The sequence below is a fragment of the Taudactylus pleione genome, unplaced genomic scaffold (genome assembly GCF_031769625.1).
Source record: "Taudactylus pleione unplaced genomic scaffold, aTauple2 ptg000278l, whole genome shotgun sequence".
NCBI classification, from domain to species: Eukaryota; Metazoa; Chordata; class Amphibia; order Anura; family Myobatrachidae; genus Taudactylus; species Taudactylus pleione.
This window is the reverse complement of record NW_028284680.1, coordinates 4,388,967-4,412,783: the sequence shown is the minus strand read 5'-3', so window position 1 is coordinate 4,412,783 and position 23,817 is coordinate 4,388,967. Positions and strand designations below refer to the sequence as shown.

Here is a 23,817-nt window from a genome sequence, read left to right as displayed (position 1 = left end):
AATGGGATACAGTAACTAGCTACATCACCTAATGGGGTACGGTAACTAGCTACATCACCTAATGGGGTACAGTAACTAGCTACATCACCTAATGGGATACAGTAGCTACATCACCTAATGGGATACAGTAACTAGCTACATCACCTAATGGGATACAGTAACTAGCTACATCACATCAACTAATGAGGTACAGTAACTAGCATACATCTCCTAATGGGGTACGGTAACTAGCTACATCACCTAATGGGATACGGTAACCAGCTACATCACCTAATGGGGTACAGTAGCTAGCTACATCACCTAATGGGGTACAGTAGCTACGTCACCTAATGGGATACGGTAACTAGCTACATCAACTAATGAGGTACAGTAACTAGCATACATCTAATGGGGTACGGTAACTAGCTACATCACCTAATGGGGTACGGTAACTAGCTACATCACCTAATGGGATACAGTAACTAGCTACATCAACTAATGGGGTACAGTAAGTAGTTACATCTAATGGGGTACAGTAACTAGTTATCTCCTAATGGGGTACAGTAGCTACATCACCTAATGGGATACAGTAACTAGCTACATCAACTAATGAGGTACGGTAACTAGCATACATCTCCTAATGGGGTACGGAAACTAGCTACATCACCTAATGGGGTACGGTAACCGTCTACGTCTCCTAATGGGGTATGGTAACTAGCTACATCTCCTAATGGGGTACGGTAACTGGCTACATCTCCTAATGGGGTACGGTAACTGGCTACATCTCCTAATGGGGTACGGTAACTGGCTACATCACCTAATGGGGTACGGTAACTAGCTACATCACCTAATGGGGTACCGTAACTAGCTACATCACCTAATGGGGTACAGTAGCTACATCACCTAATGGGATACAGTAACTAGCTACATCACCTAATGGGGTACGGTAACTAGCTGCGTCACCTAATGGGGTACAGTAGCTACATCACCTAATGGGATATGGTAACTAGCTACATCAACTAATGGGATACGGTAACTAGCTACATCACCTAATGGGATACGGTAACTAGCTACATCACCTAATGGGATACGGTAACTAGCTACATCAACTAATGAGGTACGGTAACTAGCATACATCTCCTAATGGGGTACGGTAACTGGCTACATCTCCTAATGGGGTCCGGTAACTGGCTACATCTCCTAATGGGGTCCGGTAACTGGCTACATCTCCTAATGGGGTCCGGTAACTGGCTACATCACCTAATGGGGTACGGTAACTAGCTGCGTCACCTCATGGGGTACAGTAGCTACATCACCTAATGGGATACGGTAACTAGCTACATCACCTAATGGGATACGGTAACTGGCTACATCTCCTAATGGGGTACGGTAACTGGCTACATCTCCTAATGGGGTACGGTAACTGGCTACATCACCTAATGGGATACGATAACTAGCTACATCACCTAATGGGGTACAGTAACTAGTTAAAACTAATGGGGTACAGTAACTAGTTACATCTCCTAATGGGGTACGGTAACTAGCTACATCAACTAATGAGGTACGGTAACTAGCATACATCTAATGGGGTACGGTAACTAGCTACATCACCTAATGGGGTACGGTAACCGTGTACGTCTCCTAATGGGGTATGGTAACTTGCTACATCTCCTAATGGGGTAAGGTAACTGGCTACATCTCCTAATGGGGTACGGTAACTGGCTACATCTCCTAATGGGGTACGGTAACTGGCTACATCACCTAATGGGATACGGTAACTAGCTACATCACCTAATGGGGTACGGTAACTAGCTGCGTCACCTAATGGGGTACAGTAGCTACATCACCTAATGGGATACGGTAACTAGCTACATCACCTAATGGGGTACGGTAACTAGCTGCGTCACCTAATGGGGTACAGAAGCTACATCACCTAATGGGATACGGTAACTAGCTACATCACCTAATGGGATACGGTAACTAGCTACATCACCTAATGGGATACGGTAACTACCTACATCAACTAATGAGGTACGGTAACTAGCATACATCTCCTAATGGGGTACGGCAACTAGCTACATCTCCTAATGGGGTACGGTAACCGGCTACGTCTTCTAATGGGGTACGGTAACTGGCTACATCACCTAATGGGATACGGTAACTAGCTACATCACCTAATGGGGTACGGTAACTAGCTACATCACCTAATGGGGTACGGTAACTAGCTACATCACCTAATGGGATACGGTAACTAGCTACATCAACTAATGGGATACGGTAACTAGTTACATCACCTAATGGGATACGGTAACTAGCTACATCACCTAATGGGATACGGTAACTAGCTACATCACCTAATGGGATACGGTAACTAGCTACATCAACTAATGAGGTACGGTAACTAGCATACATCTCCGAATGGGGTATGGTAACCAGCTACGTCTCCTAATGGGGTACGGTAACAGGCTACATCACCTAATGGGATACGGTAACTAGCTACATCAACTAATGGGGTACGGTAACTAGCTACATCACCTAATGGGATACGGTAACTAGCTACATCACCTAATGGGATACGGTAACTAGCTACATCAACTAATGAGGTACGGTAACTAGCATACATCTCCGAATGGGGTATGGTAACCAGCTACGTCTCCTAATGGGGTACGGTAACTGGCTACATCACCTAATGGGATACGGTAACTAGCTACATCAACTAATGGGGTACGGTAACTAGCTACATCACCTAATGGGGTACAGTAACTAGCTACATCACTTAATGGGATACGGTAACTAGCTACATCACTTAATGTGGAACGGTAACCAGCTACATCACCTAATGGGGTACGGTAACTAGCTACATCACCTAATGGGGTACAGTAACTAGCTACATCACTTAATGGGATACGGTAACTAGCTACATCTAATGGGGTACGGTTACTAGCTACGTCTCCTAGCCTCACACCTCTATACTGCACTTATTCAGCATACACGGGCTGTCAGTATCCAGAGGGATTATAGCAGAGTTCATAGCCAAGTCCCAGCCACACTCCTCACCGCCCTCTGTCCTACAACAACTCCTCAGACAGGATATTTCTGTTTGAGAGAAAGAATAAATAAATAAACAGCGTTTTTTGCAGGAGTCATTCCTAGATATTGTTGATAGTTGCAAGGAAGTGATAAGTACTGTTTGATTTCTGTGAATATTCCCCTTGGGTATGTGAAACTTTAACCAGTTGTTATGATAATGGCGGCACGGCCAGCTGGCAACCTCACATCCCCGCTCTCAGCGTTCCCTGCGCACATAAATCTCATGAGTTCGCCCTGCATTCCTGCTCCGGAGCCAGAGTAAATGACTTTGCATTATCTTGGACGGCTGAGCTGAGCAATTCGGGCAATTTCCACACTCTCAGCCCCCTGACGGTATGAGAACAGCAGCGGGTCAGGGGATGGCCAGGACTGGACTAGAGCATATACTAAGGGGCCTATGTATCACAGCTTGCTGACAGATAAAACTGTGAGAGAAAAAGAATTAACCAATCAGCTCCTAACTGTCATTTTTCAAACACAGCCTATACAATGTAAGTTAGAAGCCGATTGGTTGGCGATTTATATCTAACAATGTTATCTCTCATCAAGCTTTGATACATAGGTCCCCTAAGTCCCTAAAATACCCAATACCAACGCAACAATAACAATGGCTTCTATGGCCCTGTGTGCACAGCCAGCACCCGATCCCTTACACATCACCAGAACACATCCTGTCACATAGATATAGTTACATAGGATGGACAGACGGTTATGTATCATATGGACAGAACATTCCCCACGTCCATGCTTGTAGTAACTTGCTGACCTAAGATAGAGCGCGCCTGGCAAGATGGCTGCAGCCTCCTCACACAAGACAGGGCGGTTCCGTGCGATCACACTGCGGCCGCTCAGTTACCGCCATGAAACTCCCATGTTCACGGAAAGTCAATTCCAGCAAAGTTGGGTCCAACTCAGAATAGGATAGACATACGCAAAAAGGCGTAAATTCGCATCGCCGCTGGGCAGGGAACACGGGTCCACTTCTATGGCGCCAGAAAGGTATGGGGTGGAGGGAGGGGGCATTTACTATTATCTGTTGCAAGGGTGAGCGACAAAATGGTGGAGGTACCCATAGCAGCCAATCGTAGACTTTCGTCTTAGTAATCATACTTTTTATTTTTTAGGATTAATAAGGCGAAAGCAAATGATTGGCTGCTCCGGGTAACGTGACCGTTTCTGCAGTTTGCCTATGTTATTAGTAATACAGTGCTGACCTTTACAGTTTACTTTCATATGGTAGAAATATTCAGAATGGTTCATTTGTAAGCAGATGTCCCAGTGCTGTACATACCGCGTCCCCGATGTTCCCCAGCTGCTAACATTCATCAATGGCCAATCTGTACACATCCTGTAATACTGACCATAGGGACCTGCCAAATGCACTATCAAGTCCTCACAGGGGCATTTCTAGAGAGGAGGGGGCCCGTGTGCAGTCTCCGACACGAGCCCCCTCCTCTCCGCCCGGCAGCGCACTGAGCTGTGCGTGGCCAGCACCGGAGTTATAGCCTCTGGGCACTAGAGGGTGCCCAGAGTCTATAGTGTATGCACAGGGCACCGGGAAAACGGCCACGGCGGACATTTTCCCTGTACTGCGCATACGACGGGAAAATGGGCGCCGCGGCCATTTTCCAGTCGTTTTACAGCGCCGGAACCCCGCGCCGACGTGGGACTCCGGACAGGTAAGTAATATTATGGGTGCAGGATGTGCGGTGCGGGGCCCCCCTAGACCCAGGGGCCCGTGTTCCCCGCACACCCATTGTAGATACACCCCTGAGTCCTCAGCCATAGATGAAGAGGAACCCCAAACCAAAGCATAGTAAAAAGAAAACCAAAACCATTATAAGTGTTGTTACACAATATCTCGGTAATTGTAGATTGTTGTTCCATATTCGAAAAACAGCAATTTGTAACATACTTGTCTACATTTGAAAAAGCATTTTTCAGGGAGATTGTGAAAGCAGCACCTATGAGTGCGGCGGTAAAGTGGGCGTGTACTGCTACATCTGAGAGGCGTGTCCTAAATGTGATGGGCGTGTACTGCTACATCTGAGGGGTATGTCCTACATGTGATGGGTGTGTACTGCTACATCTAAGGGGTGTGCATGTGATGGGTGTGTACTGCTACATCTGAGAGGCGTGTCCTACATGTGATGGGTGTGTACTGCTACATCTAAGGGGTGTGCATGTGATGGGTGTGTACTGCTACATCTGAGAGTCGTGTCCTACATGTGATGGGCGTGTACTGCTACATCTGAGAGGCGTGTCCTACATGTGATGGACGTGTACTGCTACATCTGTGGGGCGTGTCCTACATGTGATGGGCGTGTACTGCTACATCTGAGAGGCGTGTCCTACATGTGATGGGAGTGTACTGCTACATCTGAGAGGCGTGTCCTACATGTGATGGGCGTGTACTGCTACATCTGAGAGGTATGTCCTACATGTGATGGGCGTGTACTGATACATCTGTGAGGCGTTTCCTACATGTGATGGGTGTGTACTGCTACATCTGAGAGGCGTGTCACACATGTGATGGGCGTGCACTGCTACATCTGAGGAACGTATCCTACATGTGATGGTCGTGAACTGTTACATCTGAGGGGTGTGTCCTACACGTGATGGGCGTGTACTGTTACATCTGAGGGACGTGTCATACATGTGATGGGCGTGTACTGCTACATCTGAGTGGCGTGTCATAAACATCCAAATGTGAATGAGTGACAAAAGCAGTTAGTAAGATTTATTTGTTGATGAAAACACACTAATACTTTCAGGGCGACCAGTGGAATTTTATATTATGGCAACAGCACAAACTAACCCTACTTTGTACGTTCTTTTCTACGTTACTTTGTACGTTCCTTTCTATGGGCCTGATTCAGAGACGGATGCTCTGACCAGAGCGCTCACCCTGAATCAGGGCCCTCCTACCTAAACTTGGAGCGGCCTCTTGGACGCTTGCATAGCTGTGGGTTACCACCCACAGCTTATGCGAGCGTCCATGATGATGGTCGCGATGGTCAAGACCATCGCGACCATCGGGCTTGCGACGTGACCACAAGCCCTGGAGTGATTTTGGCTCTATCAGAGCCAAAATCACTCCCACTGACATCACTAGTGATGTCAGTGGGGCCGGACCCAGACGGTAGTGGTTCCCATGGGAAAGCCTCCGTCTGGCAGCCACGCCCCCGGCACGCCCACCAAAGGGGGCGTGCTGTCAATCAACATCGACAGCACGCCCCCTTTGGTGCAAGACCTGGAGCGACGGCTTCCCCGTCGCTCCCCGGGTCTCGCGCATGCGCACGACGGAGCTCCCTCCATCGTGCGCATGCGCACTAGGGCACCATCGACCCGCTTGCGAGCGTCCTGCGTCCTCTCTATGTTACTTTGTACGTTCCTTTCTATCTTACTTCGTTTTACCATTTTTCTTTGTTTTTTTTTTTTCTCTTAATCCCAATCCCGAAATGAATGCACAGATCCCGTGATTGTAGGTTGGTGATCCCGAAAGTTTGGGATTTGGAAATAAATTTGCCATTGGAATAATGTAGACTCAGATCTGCTCAGTGTATGGTTACAGCCAAGGCCTGAGAAGAAATAGAACCAAAGCAGAACCCTATGAACATGGCTGAAAAGCGAGAAGCAGAAAGGAATCCAGGACACCTACAGCTAGCGCCATAACAGATCGCTCACGAGAGAATGGCAGAATACAGCATTTCTTATTAAACATAAACTCCGCAAGGTTATTATTACAAACGTAGACTTTATGATTATTGCTATGATTGCAGGTACCAGAATGCACAATACAAGAATCAACTCAGGAGCTAATCTCCAAAGTAAATGAGTACAAAGTCATCATGTAACAGAAATAGGCTTCTCCATTCCTCCGGCATTAACGGACCCGAAGAGGCTTGGCATAGACCGGCTCCAGAATATGGTAGACGACAGCCAGGAACAGGCTCCCAAGGAAGACCAGACTCATGACGGATATCAGGACATAGCGGCCAATGAAGAAAGTGTCCACGATCTACATCACACAGAATACAACAGTGTTATTATACTGATGGGTAACAATGTATTCTAACCACAGTAATGGTTACATTATTATACTGTATACAGGAGCAGATGGCTACACACAAGCATTGTTATTATACTGTACATACACTCAGGTGCATAAATATTGGGACATTGACAGAATTTTCATATTTTGGCCTCTAGTCACCACCACAATGGCTTTGAAATGAAACAAACCAGATGTGTTTTACCTGCAGACTTTCAGATTTAATTTGAGGGTAATTACATCCAAATCAGGTGAACGGTGTAAGAATTATAATGGTTTCTATATCTGCCTTCCATTTTTTAAGGGGCCAAAAGTAATGGGACAAACTAAACAATCCTAAATCTAACTTTCACTTTTTAATACTTTGTTGCAGATCCTTTGCAGGCAATTACAGCCTGAAGTCTGGAACGCATGGACATCACCAGATGATGGGTTTCATCCCTGGTGATGCTCTGCCAGGCCTCTACTGCAAATGTCTTCAGTTCCTGCTTGTTCTTTGGGCATTTTCCCTTCAGTTTTGTCTTCATCAAGTGAAATACATGCTCAATCGGATTCAGGTCAGGGGATTGACTTGGCCATTGCATAACATTCCACATTTTAGCCTTAAAAAACTCTTTGGTTGCTTTTGCAGTATGCTTCGGGTCATTGTCCATCTGCACTGTGAAGCGCCGTCCAATGAGTTCTGAAGCATTTGACTGAATATGAGCATATAATATTGCCTGAAACACTTCAGAATTCATTCTGCTGCTTTTGTCAGCAGTCACATCATCAATAAATACAAGGGAACCAGTTCCATTGGCAGCCATACATGCCCATGCCATGACACCTACCACCACCATGCTTCACTGATGAGATGGTATGTTTTGGATCATGAGCAGTTCCATTCCTTCTCCATACTCTTCTCTTCCCATCACTCTGGTACAAGTTGATATTTGTCTCATCTGTCCATAGGATGTTGTTCCAGAACTGTAATGGCTTTTTTAGATGTTTTTTGGCAAACTAATCTGGTCTTCCTGTTTTTGTGGCTCACCAATGGTTTACATCTTGTGGTGAACCCTCTATATTCACTCTTGTGAAGTCTTCTCTCGATTGTTGACTTTGACACATATACACCTACCTCCTGGAGAGTGTTCTTGATTTGGCCAACTGTTGTGAAGGGGTTTTTCTTCACCAGGGAAATAATTCTTCTGTCATCCACCACAGTTGTTTTCCGTGGTCTTCCGGGTCTTTTGGTGTTGCTGAGCTATCCGGTGCGTTCTTTCTTTTTAAGAATGTTCCAAACAGTTGATTTGGCCACACCTAATGTTTTTGCTATCTCTCTGATGAGTTTGTTTTGATTTTTCAGCCTAATGATGGCTTGCTTCACTGATAGTGACAGCTCTTTGGATCTCATATTGAGAGTTGACAGCAACTGATTCCAAATGCAAATGTCACACCTAGAATCAACTCCAGACCTTTTACCTGCTTAATTGATAATGAAATAACGAGGGAATAGCCCACACCTGTCCATGAAATAGGTTTTCCGTTGATAGTCCCATTACTTTTGGCCCCTTAAAAAGTGGGAGGCACATATAGAAACATTTGTTAATCCTACACCGTTCACCTGATTTGGATGTAATTACCCTCAAATTAAATCTGAAAGTCTGCAGGTAAAACACATCTTGTTTGTTTCATTTCAAAGCCATTGTGGTGGTGAATAGAGGCCAAAATATGAAAATTCTGTCAATGTCCCAATATTTATGCACCTGACTGTAGAGCAGACTGATACACACACACACACACACACACACACACACACGAGCCCTGTTATTATTATTATACTGTATATAGAGCAGACGGATACACACGAGCCCTGTTATTATTATACTGTATATAGAGCAGATGGATACACACGAGCCCTGTTATTATTATTATACTGTATATAGAGCAGATGGATACACACGAGCCCTGTTATTATTATTATACTGTATATACAGCAGATGGATACACACGAGCCCTGTTATTATTATTATACTGTATATACAGCAGATGGATACACACGAGCCCTGTTATTATTATTATACTGTATATACAGCAGATGGATACACACGAGCCCTGTTATTATTATTATACTGTATATACAGCAGATGGATACACACGAGCCCTGTTATTATTATTATACTGTATATACAGCAGATGGATACACACGAGCCCTGTTATTATTATTATACTGTATATACAGCAGATGGATACACACGAGCCCTGTTATTATTATTATACTGTATATACAGCAGATGGATACACACGAGCCCTGTTATTATTATTATACTGTATATACAGCAGATGGATACACACGAGCCCTGTTATTATTATTATACTGTATATACAGCAGATGGATACACACGAGCCCTGTTATTATTATTATACTGTATATACAGCAGATGGATACACACGAGCCCTGTTATTATTATTATACTGTATATACAGCAGATGGATACACACGAGCCCTGTTATTATTATTATACTGTATATACAGCAGATGGATACACACGAGCCCTGTTATTATTATTATACTGTATATACAGCAGATGGATACACACGAGCCCTGTTATTATTATTATACTGTATATACAGCAGATGGATACACACGAGCCCTGTTATTATTATTATACTGTATATACAGCAGATGGATACACACGAGCCCTGTTATTATTATTATACTGTATATACAGCAGATGGATACACACAGGCCCTGTTATTATTATTATACTGTATATACAGCAGATGGATACACACAGGCCCTGTTATTATTATTATACTGTATATACAGCAGATGGATACACACGAGCCCTGTTATTATTATTATACTGTATATACAGCAGATGGATACACACGAGCCCTGTTATTATTATTATACTGTATATACAGCAGATGGATACACACGAGCCCTGTTATTATTATTATACTGTATATACAGCAGATGGATACACACGAGCCCTGTTATTATTATTATACTGTATATACAGCAGATGGATACACACGAGCCCTGTTATTATTATTATACTGTATATAGAGCAGATGGATACACACAGGTCCTGTTATTATTATTATACTGTATATAGAGCAGATGGATACACACAGGTCCTGTTATTATTATTATACTGTATATAGAGCAGATGGATACACACGAGCCCTGTTATTATTATTATACTGTATATAGAGCAGATGGATACACACGAGCCCTGTTATTATTATTATACTGTATATAGAGCAGATGGATACACACAGGTCCTGTTATTATTATTATACTGTATATAGAGCAGATGGATACACACGAGCCCTGTTATTATTATTATACTGTATATAGAGCAGATGGATACACACGAGCCCTGTTATTATTATTATACTGTATATAGAGCAGATGGATACACACGAGCCCTGTTATTATTATTATACTGTATATACAGCAGATGGATACACACGAGCCCTGTTATTATTATTATACTGTATATAGAGCAGATGGATACACACGAGCCCTGTTATTATTATTATACTGTATATAGAGCAGATGGATACACACGAGCCCTGTTATTATTATTATACTGTATATAGAGCAGATGGATACACACGAGCCCTGTTATTATTATTATACTGTATATAGAGCAGATGGATACACACGAGCCCTGTTATTATTATTATACTGTATATACAGCAGACGGATACACACGAGCCCTGTTATTATTATTATACTGTATATACAGCAGACGGATACACACGAGCCCTGTTATTATTATTATACTGTATATAGAGCAGACGGATACACACAGGCCCTGTTATTATTATTATACTGTATATACAGCAGACGGATACACACAGGCCCTGTTATTATTATTATACTGTATATACAGCAGACGGATACACACAGGCCCTGTTATTATTATTATACTGTATATACAGCAGACGGATACACACGAGCCCTGTTATTATTATTATACTGTATATACAGCAGATGGATACACACGAGCCCTGTTATTATTATTATACTGTATATACAGCAGATGGATACACACGAGCCCTGTTATTATTATTATACTGTATATACAGCAGATGGATACACACGAGCCCTGTTATTATTATTATACTGTATATACAGCAGATGGATACACACGAGCCCTGTTATTATTATTATACTGTATATACAGCAGATGGATACACACGAGCCCTGTTATTATTATTATACTGTATATACAGCAGATGGATACACACGAGCCCTGTTATTATTATTATACTGTATATACAGCAGATGGATACACACGAGCCCTGTTATTATTATTATACTGTATATACAGCAGATGGATACACACGAGCCCTGTTATTATTATTATACTGTATATACAGCAGATGGATACACACGAGCCCTGTTATTATTATTATACTGTATATACAGCAGATGGATACACACGAGCCCTGTTATTATTATTATACTGTATATACAGCAGATGGATACACACGAGCCCTGTTATTATTATTATACTGTATATACAGCAGATGGATACACACGAGCCCTGTTATTATTATTATACTGTATATACAGCAGATGGATACACACGAGCCCTGTTATTATTATTATACTGTATATACAGCAGATGGATACACACGAGCCCTGTTATTATTATTATACTGTATATACAGCAGATGGATACACACGAGCCCTGTTATTATTATTATACTGTATATACAGCAGACGGATACACACGAGCCCTGTTATTATTATTATACTGTATATACAGCAGACGGATACACACGAGCCCTGTTATTATTATTATACTGTATATACAGCAGACGGATACACACGAGCCCTGTTATTATTATTATACTGTATATAGAGCAGACGGATACACACGAGCCCTGTTATTATTATTATACTGTATATAGAGCAGACGGATACACACGAGCCCTGTTATTATTATTATACTGTATATAGAGCAGACGGATACACACGAGCCCTGTTATTATTATTATACTGTATATACAGCAGACGGATACACACGAGCCCTGTTATTATTATTATACTGTATATACAGCAGACGGATACACACGAGCCCTGTTATTATTATTATACTGTATATACAGCAGATGGATACACACGAGCCCTGTTATTATTATTATACTGTATATACAGCAGATGGATACACACGAGCCCTGTTATTATTATTATACTGTATATACAGCAGATGGATACACACGAGCCCTGTTATTATTATTATACTGTATATACAGCAGATGGATACACACGAGCCCTGTTATTATTATTATACTGTATATACAGCAGATGGATACACACGAGCCCTGTTATTATTATTATACTGTATATACAGCAGATGGATACACACGAGCCCTGTTATTATTATTATACTGTATATACAGCCAGATGGATACACACGAGCCCTGTTATTATTATTATACTGTATATACAGCAGATGGATACACACGAGCCCTGTTATTATTATTATACTGTATATACAGCAGATGGATACACACGAGCCCTGTTATTATTATTATACTGTATATAGAGCAGATGGATACACACAGGCCCTGTTATTATTATTATACTGTATATAGAGCAGATGGATACACACGAGCCCTGTTATTATTATTATACTGTATATAGAGCAGATGGATACACACGAGCCCTGTTATTATTATTATACTGTATATACAGCAGATGGATACACACGAGCCCTGTTATTATTATTATACTGTATATACAGCAGATGGATACACACGAGCCCTGTTATTATTATTATACTGTATATAGAGCAGATGGATACACACGAGCCCTGTTATTATTATTATACTGTATATAGAGCAGATGGATACACACGAGCCCTGTTATTATTATTATACTGTATATAGAGCAGATGGATACACACGAGCCCTGTTATTATTATTATACTGTATATAGAGCAGATGGATACACACGAGCCCTGTTATTATTATTATACTGTATATAGAGCAGATGGATACACACGAGCCCTGTTATTATTATTATACTGTATATAGAGCAGATGGATACACACGAGCCCTGTTATTATTATTATACTGTATATAGAGCAGATGGATACACACGAGCCCTGTTATTATTATTATACTGTATATAGAGCAGATGGATACACACGAGCCCTGTTATTATTATTATACTGTATATACAGCAGATGGATACACACGAGCCCTGTTATTATTATTATACTGTATATACAGCAGATGGATACACACGAGCCCTGTTATTATTATTATACTGTATATACAGCAGATGGATACACACGAGCCCTGTTATTATTATTATACTGTATATACAGCAGATGGATACACACGAGCCCTGTTATTATTATTATACTGTATATACAGCAGATGGATACACACGAGCCCTGTTATTATTATTATACTGTATATACAGCAGATGGATACACACGAGCCCTGTTATTATTATTATACTGTATATACAGCAGATGGATACACACGAGCCCTGTTATTATTATTATACTGTATATACAGCAGATGGATACACACGAGCCCTGTTATTATTATTATACTGTATATACAGCAGATGGATACACACGAGCCCTGTTATTATTATTATACTGTATATAGAGCAGATGGATACACACGAGCCCTGTTATTATTATTATACTGTATATAGAGCAGATGGATACACACGAGCCCTGTTATTATTATTATACTGTATATAGAGCAGATGGATACACACGAGCCCTGTTATTATTATTATACTGTATATACAGCAGATGGATACACACGAGCCCTGTTATTATTATTATACTGTATATACAGCAGATGGATACACACGAGCCCTGTTATTATTATTATACTGTATATACAGCAGATGGATACACACGAGCCCTGTTATTATTATTATACTGTATATACAGCAGATGGATACACACAGGTCCTGTTATTATTATTATACTGTATATACAGCAGATGGATACACACGAGCCCTGTTATTATTATTATACTGTATATACAGCAGATGGATACACACGAGCCCTGTTATTATTATTATACTGAATATACAGCAGATGGATACACACGAGCCCTGTTATTATTATTATACTGTATATACAGCAGATGGATACACACGAGCCCTGTTATTATTATTATACTGTATATACAGCAGATGGATACACACGAGCCCTGTTATTATTATTATACTGTATATACAGCAGATGGATACACACGAGCCCTGTTATTATTATTATACTGTATATACAGCAGATGGATACACACGAGCCCTGTTATTATTATTATACTGTATATACAGCAGATGGATACACACGAGCCCTGTTATTATTATTATACTGTATATACAGCAGATGGATACACACAGGTCCTGTTGTTATTATTATTATACTGTATATACAGCAGATGGATACACACAGGTCCTGTTGTTATTATTATACTGTATATACAGCAGATGGATACACACAGGTCCTGTTGTTATTATTATACTGTATATACAGCAGATGGATACACACGAGCCCTGTTATTATTATTATACTGTATATACAGCAGATGGATACACACGAGCCCTGTTATTATTATTATACTGTATATACAGCAGATGGATACACACGAGCCCTGTTATTATTATTATACTGTATATACAGCAGATGGATACACACGAGCCCTGTTATTATTATTATACTGTATATACAGCAGATGGATACACACGAGCCCTGTTATTATTATTATACTGTATATACAGCAGATGGATACACACGAGCCCTGTTATTATTATTATACTGTATATAGAGCAGATGGATACACACGAGCCCTGTTATTATTATTATACTGTATATAGAGCAGATGGATACACACGAGCCCTGTTATTATTATTATACTGTATATACAGCAGATGGATACACACGAGCCCTGTTATTATTATTATACTGTATATAGAGCAGATGGATACACACGAGCCCTGTTATTATTATTATACTGTATATACAGCAGATGGATACACACGAGCCCTGTTATTATTATTATACTGTATATACAGCAGATGGATACACACGAGCCCTGTTATTATTATTATACTGTATATACAGCAGATGGATACACACGAGCCCTGTTATTATTATTATACTGTATATAGAGCAGATGGATACACACGAGCCCTGTTATTATTATTATACTGTATATACAGCAGATGGATACACACGAGCCCTGTTATTATTATTATACTGTATATACAGCAGATGGATACACACGAGCCCTGTTATTATTATTATACTGTATATACAGCAGATGGATACACACGAGCCCTGTTATTATTATTATACTGTATATACAGCAGATGGATACACACGAGCCCTGTTATTATTATTATACTGTATATACAGCAGATGGATACACACGAGCCCTGTTATTATTATTATACTGTATATACAGCAGATGGATACACACGAGCCCTGTTATTATTATTATACTGTATGTACAGCAGATGGATACACACGAGCCCTGTTATTATTATTATACTGTATATACAGCAGATGGATACACACGAGCCCTGTTATTATTATTATACTGTATATAGAGCAGATGGATACACACGAGCCCTGTTATTATTATTATACTGTATATAGAGCAGATGGATACACACGAGCCCTGTTATTATTATTATACTGTATATACAGCAGATGGATACACACAGGTCCTGTTATTATTATTATACTGTATATACAGCAGATGGATACACACGAGCCCTGTTATTATTATTATACTGTATATACAGCAGATGGATACACACGAGCCCTGTTATTATTATTATACTGTATATACAGCAGATGGATACACACGAGCCCTGTTATTATTATTATACTGTATATACAGCAGATGGATACACACGAGCCCTGTTATTATTATTATACTGTATATACAGCAGATGGATACACACGAGCCCTGTTATTATTATTATACTGTATATACAGCAGATGGATACACACGAGCCCTGTTATTATTATTATACTGTATATACAGCAGATGGATACACACGAGCCCTGTTATTATTATTATACTGTATATAGAGCAGATGGACACACACAGGCCCTGTTATTATTATTATACTGTATATACAGCAGATGGATACACACGAGCCCTGTTATTATTATTATACTGTATATACAGCAGATGGATACACACGAGCCCTGTTATTATTATTATACTGTATATAGAGCAGATGGATACACACGAGCCCTGTTATTATTATTATACTGTATATACAGCAGATGGATACACACGAGCCCTGTTATTATTATTATACTGTATATACAGCAGATGGATACACACGAGCCCTGTTATTATTATTATACTGTATATAGAGCAGATGGATACACACGAGCCCTGTTATTATTATTATACTGTATATAGAGCAGATGGATACACACGAGCCCTGTTATTATTATTATACTGTATATAGAGCAGATGGATACACACGAGCCCTGTTATTATTATTATACTGTATATAGAGCAGATGGATACACACGAGCCCTGTTATTATTATTATACTGTATATAGAGCAGATGGATACACACGAGCCCTGTTATTATTATTATACTGTATATAGAGCAGATGGATACACACGAGCCCTGTTATTATTATTATACTGTATATAGAGCAGATGGATACACACGAGCCCTGTTATTATTATTATACTGTATATACAGCAGATGGATACACACGAGCCCTGTTATTATTATTATACTGTATATACAGCAGATGGATACACACGAGCCCTGTTATTATTATTATACTGTATATACAGCAGATGGATACACACGAGCCCTGTTATTATTATTATACTGTATATACAGCAGATGGATACACACGAGCCCTGTTATTATTATTATACTGTATATACAGCAGATGGATACACACGAGCCCTGTTATTATTATTATACTGTATATACAGCAGATGGATACACACGAGCCCTGTTATTATTATTATACTGTATATACAGCAGATGGATACACACGAGCCCTGTTATTATTATTATACTGTATATAGAGCAGATGGATACACACGAGCCCTGTTATTATTATTATACTGTATATAGAGCAGATGGATACACACGAGCCCTGTTATTATTATTATACTGTATATAGAGCAGATGGATACACACGAGCCCTGTTATTATTATTATACTGTATATAGAGCAGATGGATACACACGAGCCCTGTTATTATTATTATACTGTATATAGAGCAGATGGATACACACGAGCCCTGTTATTATTATTATACTGTATATAGAGCAGATGGATACACACGAGCCCTGTTATTATTATTATACTGTATATAGAGCAGATGGATACACACGAGCCCTGTTATTATTATTATACTGTATATAGAGCAGATGGATACACACGAGCCCTGTTATTATTATTATACTGTATATAGAGCAGATGGATACACACGAGCCCTGTTATTATTATTATACTGTATATAGAGCAGATGGATACACACGAGCCCTGTTATTATTATTATACTGTATATAGAGCAGATGGATACACACGAGCCCTGTTATTATTATTATACTGTATATAGAGCAGATGGATACACACGAGCCCTGTTATTATTATTATACTGTATATAGAGCAGATGGATACACACGAGCCCTGTTATTATTATTATACTGTATATAGAGCAGATGGATACACACGAGCCCTGTTATTATTATTATACTGTATATAGAGCAGATGGATACACACAGGTCCTGTTATTATTATTATACTGTATATAGAGCAGATGGATACACACAGGTCCTGTTATTATTATTATACTGTATATAGAGCAGATGGATACACACGAGCCCTGTTATTATTATTATACTGTATATAGAGCAGATGGATACACACAGGTCCTGTTATTATTATTATACTGTATATAGAGCAGATGGATACACACAGGTCCTGTTATTATTATTATACTGTATATAGAGCAGATGGATACACACGAGCCCTGTTATTATTATTATACTGTATATAGAGCAGATGGATACACACGAGCCCTGTTATTATTATTATACTGTATATAGAGCAGATAGATACACACGAGCCCTGTTATTATTATTATACTGTATATAGAGCAGATGGATACACACGAGCCCTGTTATTATTATTATACTGTATATAGAGCAGATGGATACACACGAGCCCTGATATTATTATTATACTGTATATACAGCAGATGGATACACACGAGCCCTGTTATTATTATTATACTGTATATACAGCAGATGGATACACACGAGCCCTGTTATTATTATTATACTGTATATACAGCAGATGGATACACACGAGCCCTGTTATTATTATTATACTGTATATACAGCAGATGGATACACACGAGCCCTGTTATTATTATTATACTGTATATACAGCAGATGGATACACACGAGCCCTGTTATTATTATTATACTGTATATACAGCAGATGGATACACACGAGCCCTGTTATTATTATTATACTGTATATACAGCAGATGGATACACACGAGCCCTGTTATTATTATTATACTGTATATACAGCAGATGGATACACACGAGCCCTGTTATTATTATTATACTGTATATACAGCAGATGGATACACACGAGCCCTGTTATTATTATTATACTGTATATACAGCAGATGGATACACACGAGCCCTGTTATTATTATTATACTGTATATAGAGCAGATGGATACACACAGGTCCTGTTATTATTATTATACTGTATATAGAGCAGATGGATACACACAGGTCCTGTTATTATTATTATACTGTATATAGAGCAGATGGATACACACAGGTCCTGTTATTATTATTATACTGTATATAGAGCAGATGGATACACACAGGTCCTGTTATTATTATTATACTGTATATACAGCAGATGGATACACACGAGCCCTGTTATTATTATTATACTGTATATACAGCAGATGGATACACACGAGCCCTGTTATTATTATTATACTGTATATACAGCAGATGGATACACACGAGCCCTGTTATTATTATTATACTGTATATACAGCAGATGGATACACACGAGCCCTGTTATTATTATTATACTGTATATACAGCAGATGGATACACACGAGCCCTGTTATTATTATTATACTGTATATACAGCAGATGGATACACACGAGCCCTGTTATTATTATTATACTGTATATACAGCAGATGGATACACACGAACCCTGTTATTATTATTATACTGTATATACAGCAGATGGATACACACGACCCTGTTATTATTATTATACTGTATATAGAGCAGATGGATACACACGAGCCCTGTTATTATTATTATTATACTGTATATACAGCAGATGGATACACACGAGCCCTGTTATTATTATTATACTGTATATACAGCAGATGGATACACACGAGCCCTGTTATTATTATTATACTGTATATACAGCAGATGGATACACACGAGCCCTGTTATTATTATTATACTGTATATAGAGCAGATGGATACACACGAGCCCTGTTATTATTATACTGTATATACAGCAGATGGATACACACGAGCCCTGTTATTATTATTATACTGTATATACAGCAGATGGATACACACGAGCCCTGTTATTATTATTATACTGTATATACAGCAGATGGATACACACGAGCCCTGTTATTATTATTATACTGTATATACAGCAGATGGATACACACGAGCCCTGTTATTATTATTATACTGTATATACAGCAGATGGATACACACGAGCCCTGTTATTATTATTATACTGTATATACAGCAGATGGATACACACGAGCCCTGTTATTAATTATTATACTGTATATACAGCAGATGGATACACACGAGCCCTGTTATTATTATTATACTGTATATAGCAGCAGATGGATACACACGAGCCCTGTTATTATTATTATACTGTATATACAGCAGATGGATACACACGAGCCTGTTATTATTATACTGTATATACAGCAGATGGATACACACGAGCCCTGTTATTATTATTATACTGTATATACAGCAGATGGATACACACGAGCCCTGTTATTATTATTATACTGTATATACAGCAGATGGATACACACGAGCCCTGTTATTATTATTATACTGTATATACAGCAGATGGATACACACGAGCCCTGTTATTATTATTATACTGTATATACAGCAGATGGATACACACGAGCCCTGTTATTATTATTATACTGTATTATATACAGCAGATGGATACACACGAGCCCTGTTATTATTATTATACTGTATATACAGCAGATGGATACACACGAGCCCTGTTATTATTATTATACTGTATATACAGCAGATGGATACACACGAGCCCTGTTATTATTATTATACTGTATATAGAGCAGATGGATACACACAAGCCCTGTTATTATTATTATACTGTATATAGAGCAGATGGATACACACGAGCCCTGTTATTATTATTATACTGTATATACAGCAGATGGATACACACGAGCCCTGTTATTATTATTATACTGTATATACAGCAGATGGATACACACGAGCCCTGTTATTATTATTATACTGTATATACAGCAGATGGATACACACGAGCCCTGTTATTATTATTATACTGTATATACAGCAGATGGATACACACGAGCCCTGTTATTATTATTATACTGTATATACAGCAGATGGATACACACGAGCCCTGTTATTATTATTATACTGTATATACAGCAGATGGATACACACGAGCCCTGTTATTATTATTATACTGTATATACAGCAGATGGATACACACGAGCCCTGTTATTATTATTATACTGTATATACAGCAGATGGATACACACGAGCCCTGTTATTATTATTATACTGTATATACAGCAGATGGATACACACGAGCCCTGTTATTATTATTATACTGTATATACAGCAGATGGATACACACAGGTCCTGTTATTATTATTATACTGTATATACAGCAGATGGATACACACGAGCCCTGTTATTATTATTATACTGTATATAGAGCAGATGGATACACACGAGCCCTGTTATTATTATTATACTGTATATAGAGCAGACGGATACACACAGGCCCTGTTATTATTATTATACTGTATATAGAGCAGATGGATACACACGAGCCCTGTTATTATTATTATACTGTATATAGAGCAGATGGATACACACGAGCCCTGTTATTATTATTATACTGTATATAGAGCAGACGGATACACACAGGTCCTGTTATTATTATACTGTATATACAGCAGATGGATACACACGAGCCCTGTTATTATTATTATACTGTATATACAGCAGATGGATACACACGAGCCCTGTTATTATTATTATACTGTATATACAGCAGATGGATACACACGAGCCCTGTTATTATTATTATACTGTATATACAGCAGATGGATACACACGAGCCCTGTTATTATTATTATACTGTATATACAGCAGATGGATACACACGAGCCCTGTTATTATTATTATACTGTATATAGAGCAGATGGATACACACGAGCCCTGTTATTATTATTATACTGTATATACAGCAGATGGATACACACGAGCCCTGTTATTATTATTATACTGTATATACAGCAGATGGATACACACGAGCCCTGTTATTATTATACTGTATATACAGCAGATGGATACACACGAGCCCTGTTATTATTATTATACTGTATATACAGCAGATGGATACACACGAGCCCTGTTATTATTATTATACTGTATATACAGCAGATGGATACACACGAGCCCTGTTATTATTATTATACTGTATATAGAGCAGATGGATACACACGAGCCCTGTTATTATTATTATACTGTATATAGAGCAGATGGATACACACAGGTCCTGTTATTATTATTATACTGTATATAGAGCAGATGGATACACACGAGCCCTGTTATTATTATTATACTGTATATACAGCAGATGGATACACACGAGCCCTGTTATTATTATTATACTGTATATACAGCAGATGGATACACACGAGCCCTGTTATTATTATTATACTGTATATACAGCAGATGGATACACACGAGCCCTGTTATTATTATTATACTGTATATAGAGCAGATGGATACACACGAGCCCTGTTATTATTATTATACTGTATATAGAGCAGATGGATACACACGAGCCCTGTTATTATTATTATACTGTATATACAGCAGATGGATACACACGAGCCCTGTTATTATTATTATACTGTATATACAGCAGATGGATACACACGAGCCCTGTTATTATTATTATACTGTATATACAGCAGATGGATACACACGAGCCCTGTTATTATTATTATACTGTATATACAGCAGATGGATACACACGAGCCCTGTTATTATTATTATACTGTATATACAGCAGATGGATACACACGAGCCCTGTTATTATTATTATACTGTATATACAGCAGATGGATACACACGAGCCCTGTTATTATTATTATACTGTATATACAGCAGATGGATACACACGAGCCCTGTTATTATTATTATACTGTATATAGAGCAGATGGATACACACGAGCCCTGTTATTATTATTATACTGTATATACAGCAGATGGATACACACGAGCCCTGTTATTATTATTATACTGTATATAGAGCAGATGGATACACACGAGCCCTGTTATTATTATTATACTGTATATAGAGCAGATGGATACACACGAGCCCTGTTATTATTATTATACTGTATATAGAGCAGATGGATACACACGAGCCCTGTTATTATTATTATACTGTATATAGAGCAGATGGATACACACGAGCCCTGTTATTATTATTATACTGTATATAGAGCAGATGGATACACACGAGCCCTGTTATTATTATTATACTGTATATACAGCAGATGGATACACACGAGCCCTGTTATTATTATTATACTGTATATACAGCAGATGGATACACACGAGCCCTGTTATTATTATTATACTGTATATAGAGCAGATGGATACACACGAGCCCTGTTATTATTATTATACTGTATATAGAGCAGATGGATACACACAGGCCCTGTTATTATTATACTGTATATACAGCAGATGGATACACACGAGCCCTGTTATTATTATTATACTGTATATACAGCAGATGGATACACACGAGCCCTGTTATTATTATTATACTGTATATACAGCAGATGGATACACACGAGCCCTGTTATTATTATTATACTGTATATAGAGCAGATGGATACACACGAGCCCTGTTATTATTATTATACTGTATATACAGCAGATGGATACACACGAGCCCTGTTATTATTATTATACTGTATATACAGCAGATGGATACACACGAGCCCTGTTATTATTATTATACTGTATATAGAGCAGATGGATACACACGAGCCCTGTTATTATTATTATACTGTATATACAGCAGATGGATACACACAGGTCCTGTTATTATTATTATACTGTATATACAGCAGATGGATACACACGAGCCCTGTTATTATTATTATACTGTATATACAGCAGATGGATACACACAGGTCCTATTATTATTATACTGTATATACAGCAGATGGATACACACAGGTCCTGTTATTATTATTATACTGTATATAGAGCAGATGGATACACACAGGTCCTGTTATTATTATTATACTGTATATAGAGCAGATGGATACACACGAGCCCTGTTA

At 38.9% G+C, this 23,817-nt stretch overlaps 1 protein-coding gene across 6 annotated transcripts in view; it reads right to left on the bottom strand.

Annotated features, from left to right (window-relative positions):
* Window positions 1–6,806: 6,806 nt before the first annotated feature.
* The window catches only part of TMEM218 (transmembrane protein 218), a 58,864-nt gene continuing 41,853 nt past the window's right edge, over window positions 6,807–23,817 (bottom strand). For all 6 annotated transcript variants that reach the window (XM_088481844.1, XM_088481846.1, XM_088481841.1 and 3 more), the window contains one exon: window positions 6,807–7,090. In XM_088481844.1, the coding sequence (XP_088337970.1) occupies window positions 6,956–7,090 (135 nt within the window). In that variant the 3' untranslated portion in view covers window positions 6,807–6,955. The remainder of the gene's footprint in view (window positions 7,091–23,817) is intronic.